At 39.2% G+C, this 8,178-nt stretch overlaps 1 protein-coding gene and 1 pseudogene across 1 annotated transcript; both read left to right on the forward strand.

The window, feature by feature from the left end:
- Positions 1 to 1,573: 1,573 nt before the first annotated feature.
- On the forward strand, positions 1,574 to 2,662 carry LOC125997325 (erlin-1-like; annotated as a pseudogene).
- A 3,505-nt stretch (positions 2,663 to 6,167) lies between these two features.
- Positions 6,168 to 6,876, forward strand: LOC125997165 (protein S100-A12-like). Its single transcript, XM_049765614.1, has 2 exons — positions 6,168 to 6,305; positions 6,733 to 6,876. The coding sequence occupies exons 1-2, from the start codon at positions 6,168 to 6,170 to the stop codon at positions 6,874 to 6,876; spliced, it is 282 nt and encodes a 93-aa protein (XP_049621571.1).
- Positions 6,877 to 8,178: the final 1,302 nt, after the last annotated feature.

Consider the following 8,178-nt stretch of genomic DNA (forward strand, 5'->3'; position numbering starts at 1 on the left):
AGAGACATAATATAAATAAAAATATACTCATATCATTAGGATCAAGACCTTAAGCAAGTTTTGAATAATCTCATTCCATTAAGATATATCAATGAAAATAAACAAAATTATAAATTAGAATTATGGAAACTTAATAAATTTCATGGAAATATATTAGGTTAAAATACAAAGATATCTAGGAATGGCAGGAAATATTTTCACAAAATATACCAATTTACAGAAAAATTAATATTATAGTAAAAGACTACACATTGAATTATATAAATCACCATAAAGTTCATCACTAAAACCAGCAAATAACCTCATCATTAAAGGGAAAGAAAATGAACAGAATTTTGCACAAACTGGAAATATGGATTGCCTAATTACCATAGGAAAATGCTCATTATCATTTATTGTCAGGTAAATGAAAATCAAGCAGGACCAGTGAAGATGATTTGTATCTAGAGAGACAAACTAAAACCCCACTTGCTAGAACACAATATTAAGGGATGTGGTGACAAAGGAATCCTAACTCTCTATTGGTATGAATTGTCTGGTTCAGCCCCTATAGAAGACAGTATGAATATTTTTCAACCATGTCACCATGACCACAAAATAAAAAAAATTCAAACAAACCATAAAAGTAGAACTGGTGACAAAGTACAATAATACGGAGTTATCCCTGATTATAGAGCTACGAGTGAACCCTGATTACTATCAGTTGTGAACAAACAAGAAACAGTAATAAAAACTTTCATGAAACCATGATCTACCTTCTTGCCACCTGTCCCTAGAACAAAAAATATTAATTCAGAAAGAGAAGTCCACACAAAGCTAATGTATTGCAATGCTTAGTACAATAGCCAGGATATGAAGACAGCTCAAAAGCTCAAGACCAGACAAAGAGATACAAAGAAATGGTATTGACAATGGAATACTAAGCAGATATAAGAAAAGATAAAACGATGCTGTCATTGTAGCTTGAACTAAAATAGAAGGTAGCATGTTAAACAAAATAAACCAGAGGTAAAGGAATCAACACCAGATGATGATATCACACATCAGTTGTATATATAGAAACAAAGGCAAGGTAATACTCTCAAATAATTATTGTAAACCTTTGGTCCTGGATTAAATTGAGAAAGCAAGTGGGGCAGAGGATGTGGGGGATGAGGATAAGGTTTAGAAGTGATGATGTAAGGACATTGACATTGACAACTTTCTTGTAGCAGCAAAGAGTTGGATTCAATTTTCTGATATTTTGCCACTCTACGTGTATTTTGTCCATTATATTGAGAGAATTATGGTCATGGGATCGTGTGTCATCTTTTTTGTAGGAGTTTGTCATGTTGTTAGGTTAGCTCTGCCTTAAAGGAGAGCCTTAAGTTATTTTTTTTTAGTTCGTTTTGAGTCTATAAGTTTTCTGAGCTGTGTTTATCCATGAAACTCGGTATGCTTCCTTCAAATATGGGTTAAAGTCTGACTATGGTAGGCGGGCGATGCGTCGTCTGTGATCGGTGAGGCACGGCCGTGGGGGTCCTGTCGGGTCGGCGTGCGGCTGTGGCCCCCCAATTTTCCTGGAGGCGCCAGGATGAATGTGACGCTGGTGGCTGCGGCTGTGGGGCTGGTGGTGGTGCTGCTCTACGCCTCCATCCACAAGATCGAAGAAGGGCACCTGGCTGAGTATTACAGGGGAGGAGCTTTACTAACTAGCCCCAGTGGACCTGGCTATCATATCATGTTGCCTTTCATTACTACATTCAGACAACTCTGCAAGCTGATGAAGTGAAAAATGTGCCTTGTGGAACAAGTGGTCGGGTCATGATCTATATCGACAGAATAGAAGTGGTCTTATGTTGGCTCCTTACGCAGTGTTTGATATTGTGAGGAACTACACAGCAGATTATGACAAGATCCTAATCTTCAATAAAATCCATCATGGACTGAACCAGTTTTGCAGTGCCCACACACTTCAAGAAGTTTACATTGAACTATTTGATCAAATAGATGAAAACCTCAAGCAAGCTTTGCAGAAAGATTTAAATGTCATGGCCCCAGGCCTCACTGCCCAGGCTGTGTGTTATTATTAAACCCCAAATCCCAGAAGCTATAAGAAGAAATTTTGAGTTAATGGAGGCTGAGAAGACAAAACTTCTTATAGCTGCCCAGAAGCAAAAGGTTGTAGAGAAGGAAGCTTAGACGGAGAGGAAAAGGCTATTATAGGTATGTCTCTTGTAAACAGCATATAACTGGATTTTGTTATCTTATCCAATGTGAGAATCTGTCTTTTAAATAAAGCAGAAAAAGTTGCGCAGGTGGCAAACATTTCACTTCAGCAGAAAGTGATAGAGAAAGAAACTGAAAAACGCATATCTGAAATTGAAGATGCATTCCTGGCTCGAGAAAAGGCGAAAGCAGGTGCTAAATATCATGCTGCACACAAGTATACCACCTCAAACAAGCACAAATTGGCCCCGGAGTATCTGGAGCTCCAAAGATACCAGGCCATTGCCTCTAACAGTAAGATCTACTTTGGCAGTAACATCCCTAGCATGTTTGTGGACTCCTCTTGTCCTTTGAAATATTCTGATCAAGGACTGGAAGAAAAAGCTCACTCTTCTCTGAGGAGACACTGGAACCCTCTGGGAAGAGCCCCATCCAAAATGAGAGCATAGGTTGATGCAAGAGGTGGAAATGTTCTGCCATACTGAGATGTGCCCCATGAGATTATGACACTCTTCAGATTTACAAAGAACCCGAGTTCCATTCTGCCGTTCCTTTGGTCATCCTCATGTACCAGCTGGTTGCAGGACAGAAACAGCTGCTGACACCCAAAGGAACTCTGCAGCCACAGTCTTTTTTTTTTTTTTGTATTTTTTTTATTTAAACACCTTGATTACATACATGATTGTGTTTGGGTTTCAGTCATGTAAAGAACACCACCCATCACCAGTGCAACATTCCCATCACCAATGTCCCAAGTCTCCCTCCTCCCCACCCGACCCCCGCCTGTACTCTAAACAGGCTCTCCATTTCCCTCATACATTCTCATTATTAGGAAAGTTCAAAATGTAGTTATTTCTCTAACTAAACTCATCACTCTTTGTGGTGAGCTTCCTGTGGTGAGCTGGAACTTCAGCGTTTTTCTCTTTTGTGTCTGAAAATTATTATTGCAAGAATGTTTTTCATTTTTCTTAAAACCCATAGATGAGTGAGACCATTCTGCGTTTTTCTCTCTCTCTCTGACTTTTTTCACTCAGCATAATAGATTCCGTATACATCCATGTATAGGAAAATTTCATGACTTCATCTCTCCTGACAGCTGCATAATATTCCATTGTGTATATGTATCACAGTTTCTTTAGCCATTTGTCTGTTGAAGGGCATCTTGGTTGTTTCCAGAGTCTTGCTATGGTAAATAGTGTGCAGCCACAGTCTTATGAAATATCCTCTCTGTGTTCTTTTCTAAACTGATACTCATGAATGAGGGAAAATCTGATGCTAAGATACTCCCTGTACTGGAATGTTCAACACTAAACCTAAAGCAAGCTCTGCTTTTCTAAGCTGAGATCTATTGAATAATGTTTACATGGGTCCTTGGGGAAATGTGTGCTCAGTCATTCATGAGAGGCCAGTGTGAAGACAGCCGGGATATGGTAAGTGAAGACTGACTGACTCTCTAGATCCAGATCTAGATCTAGATCTTGAGGTCTGATCCTGGTATTCTGCTATGGCATTAAAACCAGACCCCTGAAGTTCCCTTGGAAGAGATGTTTCTTTTGAGCAACCATTTACTTGATATGATTTGCACCTTTTGTTTTCCTTCAGCCAGTAGCCAGTTTGGTGGCCTGCTGGGACATGTGCTTTGTCTCCTAACCAGAGATTCCTCATAGAGATTTCTAATCACTAGATTATTGTGTTTGTCAGCTCAGAGCTAGAGCTTGGTTTGAAGTGCTGGGTGAGATGAAACCTTTGCTTTGAGCCCAAGTTCTGGGGTCTACTTTCCCACTTGGGTGGTGACTGTCTGCTTCGAAGCTCCAGGCCGTTGTGACTATGGTGCCTGGTTTTAACTATAGCCAGCTCCTTACATGTCACTTCCCAGCTCTGGCTGGCCAAGAGCAGGACAGGACTTTGATCCAAAACATCCAATTCCTCGCTATTTACTGCACAGTATTGCATCATAGGGTATGTGCATTTGCCCCACCACCTCTGCCTAAAGACCAAGTCCTCAGGCTTCCATGGTTACTAGCACACTGATTTTCCTTAAGATTGTGCATCAGGAGCCTCCATAGTTCAACACAATCACTTAAAACGTTTTAACCTGTGACCACCTTCAACCATCTTCCTTTGTCCTGGCCCTGAGACGTTGGAATCAAAGCTGTTTATTCCAGCATTCACCTTCCTGGGAGTCTTGAATCCACTGACACTGACAGCCTGGAATTTTACTCTTCAATGAGAGGGTGGCAAAGTTGGCCTCTGGGATATAGGAGACTTAATTATTTCGACCATTTTCCCATGAGGCAATTTCCCGAGACAATGTGCTACTCAGGTGACTCTTGTGTGCACAATACTGAAAGATAGAAAATATGGGACCACTTTGAGTCAGTTGGTCAGTCTTGCCATTCTCACAGCAACATGTGGCTTGTGCCAAACACTTGGTGGGAAAAGAAGTCCCAGGTCTGGTGGATCTTTTTTCTTGGTCCTTATACAATAGACACATTTTTAATATGTAAAATAGCTTTTTTATTTTTTGCTCATTTAATGATACACAAGAATTGTGTGTTCCAAGCCCTCCTTTAAAGTACTTTTAGAATATAATCTCCACCCATCATATTGTTGCTGCAGATGAATGATTGTTGTGGGAAGTCTGAATTATTGACCTTTGTGCTTTCATTCCCAGAAATGTTTTCTATTCACATGAGCTAAAAAGCTGTTGCCTCAAAGTAATGGATGTGGATTTTCTTACAAGTCACAGCCCTGGTGGCAGAGCTGAGGAACAGGGAAATAGTGTGATACATTAAGGAAAAAATACTTCAACTTCACTCTCTCCAGAGTCCAGATCCCCAAGGAGCTCAGAGCCCGTCCCTCCTCCAGGGATGTTCCTTTTGGCAAATACACACTGTAATCTTGAAATCTAAATTTCTATGTAAAATGCTACCTTTTTTTAAAAAAAGAAAATAAAATTATTTTACTATCAAAAAAAAAAGTCTGACTATGTGAAATATTCTTGGCGAGCCATTTCTTTGCCAGGTGGGAGCCATCAGACACTGGCACCTATTATCGTGGCATTTCTTTGAGGAAGTACAATACATAGTTAAATCTCTGGGATGAGTAGACTACTGAGTACTTGAGTAAGGATAATATTATGTTATACACTGAGCAAAGGGCAGCATATTTGGGTATTGTCTGACCAACTTAATCACAGTCACAGATAATAGGTTTTAAAGCTCCTATTGAGCAAGACTTCACTTTCTAATAATGCCCTCAATGTGAGTCAGAGATGCTTCTTCACTCATGATTGAAAATCAATAAAGAATGACCTATAAATACCTCTTTAGATCAATGTCCTGCACTAGCATAGATTCTTGCCACACTTCATGCTTCTGAGCATTGATAGGTATTGTATTTTTTCCTTAGCTGGGAAATCAGGTGCTCCATACTGTCAATATTGTATATAACCACTTCTTCCATAGGGAACTTTTATTTTTACTATTTTTTGACTTAAGGAAACAAATTTTCATAGTGCTAATAGATTCAATCTTAGGCTAAAGTGATGGCAAAGGGTAGGCACTCAGAAGTAGAAATATGTAAAGGACGTAAGGTATTTTACTTGGGATAAAAGGAATAGCCCCACCACAGGGATCTTCCCAGGTAATCTTGATTGAGTAGTACTCACTAATTTATACTCCTTAGGACACAATAGGAGAACATAGGAAGCCATAGAAACTGAGGACAGAGTATTTTTTAATATTTTAGGTGATACTATATGTGTTTTTCTCTCCCATCCTTCCATGAAATAAAAATTATCCCAGGAACCACTCACAGGGCAGGGAGAACAAAAACATACACTAAACATACTTGTCTACATTTTGTGTGCAGAAAAAGATGGTGAGGTAGAAGGTGTCTGGAAAGTGCTGTCCTAGACATTCCTTTTTTTTCCTGCAGGTTAAGGTGAAAATTTGAAGATGACTAAGCTCGAAGACTACCTGGAAGGAATCGTCAACATCTTCCACCAGAATTCAGTCAAAGTGGGGCATGCTGACACTCTCAGCAAGGGCGAGTTGAGCCAGCTGATCACACAGGAAATGCCTAACATCCTCAAGGTAAGTGATGCTCCTTTCATCTTAGTTTTGTGAGCCTCCCTGCCTTGAGAGTGTTTTAGGACCTGAAGGTGGTGCTGGGGAAGGGTAGATTCTTGGTAGAGCTCCTACCTGTAGAAAAGTGAATCACTATCTTATTGACTCACTTTGTCTCTTCATTACTCACAAATGTACTCTCTGGACTAAGTTTCTTATCTATAACTATGATAGTGGATAGGGTGGTTAGTGAATTGTAGCCTTCCCTCCAAGCCTATTTATATGTGACCTCTAGACTAAGTTGGCTCATGCTGATGGCTACTTCCTTTTGTTGAAGTCTCCAGCACAGTGTTTGTTAATAGGTGAAAAACTTCTGAACAGAACTCTGAGGAACAAAAGTCATAAAGAATGTGGGAAGGAGTTTCACTGCACCATCTCTGTTCTTTCCTTTTAGCAATTCCAAGATCGAAATCCTATTGACAAAATATTCCAAGAACTGGATATAGATAGAGATGCAATCGTCAACCTTGATGAATTTATAAAGCTGGTGTCCAAGGTGCTAGTGACAGCCCATAACAATAAACACAGACCATATTAATTTCTGTTGGGCATTTACTAGCAATGTACCCAAGATGTTTCTTCTTCTCAGCCAAACCCATGCTGGTTCTAGAAAACTAAGTATTAATAAACATCTGTTCTTGAAAATTTCTTAATGTCTCTGTGCCCATTATGTGTCTATGCCATTTACTTCAAAACAGGACCATACCTCACCCATATATACTGACCTAACTAGATTCATTTAGGTTCATGACAGAATTTATTAAATCCTAGCATTTGGTTCTAATTCATTCAAGAAATATTCAATGAATGTTTTTGAACCAGGAATGAATTACATAAAGATCATTTCCTCTTGAGGATCTGAAAAAGCTAGAAGGTAGGATACAATAAGGAAAAGAAAGTACATAGGTAATCACATGAAAATTAATGACATGTTATAAGGATTAAAAAATTATCTCTGGGGCTGGCATAATGTAGCGGTAAGGCGTTTAACTTGCTTGCATCTGATATAGGACAGACCAGTTTGATCCCCCAGCATCCCATATGTTCCCCCAAGCCAGGAATAATTTCTGAGCGCATATCCAGGAGTAACCCCCCAACATCACTGGGTGTGGCCCAAAATAAAAAAAAAATTAAAAAATACATCTATAGAACTGAAGTTACAGTTGAGGTACTTGGGACAGTGGAGGAGAAATATAGACTCTGTAGTAGTTGGTGTTGTATTACAATGATGTTTCCAAGAAAAGAAGGGGTAGCAATATTATAATTCAAGTACCTAAATTAAAACAAAATTTAAATATTAATTACACGATATAGTATTAGATAATGATAATGACATGAAGAAAACTAAGTAGGGGAAGTCGGAGAAAATAGGTATGCTGGTATTGACAGGATAATGAAAGGAAAAACTTCAACAAAGATTCAAAAGAAGTGAAGAAGTACAGTGTGTGGTTATCTGGGAATCAAGAGCTCTTGGCAGAGAAAGATTAAAGCATAAGGTTGGAACATACTTGACATAATCAAAGCCCCTCAAAGGGCACGTACAGATGATGAAATGGGGCATAGTCAGAGTCTCTTTACTACAGTGAACAAAGGCTCATTGGCCCAACTACTTTGAAAGAAGATCTTCAATCTGGTGAGGAACCACTATCACTACTAAGTTTTGAGAAATGGGGTGAAATGATTTCATTTTATCTTAAAGGACACTTTCTCTGTCCATTTAAGAAGAGATTGAAGAAAATGTTTGAATAAGAACTCTGGGCTGAGGCCTTTTGGAGAACATCCACATATAACTCCTTGGCAAAAGCCACTTAGGATTCTCTCCCCTCTTGAGAAGCTTGCA

This window comes from Suncus etruscus, chromosome 19 (assembly GCF_024139225.1).
Source record: "Suncus etruscus isolate mSunEtr1 chromosome 19, mSunEtr1.pri.cur, whole genome shotgun sequence".
Taxonomy (NCBI): Eukaryota; Metazoa; Chordata; class Mammalia; order Eulipotyphla; family Soricidae; genus Suncus; species Suncus etruscus.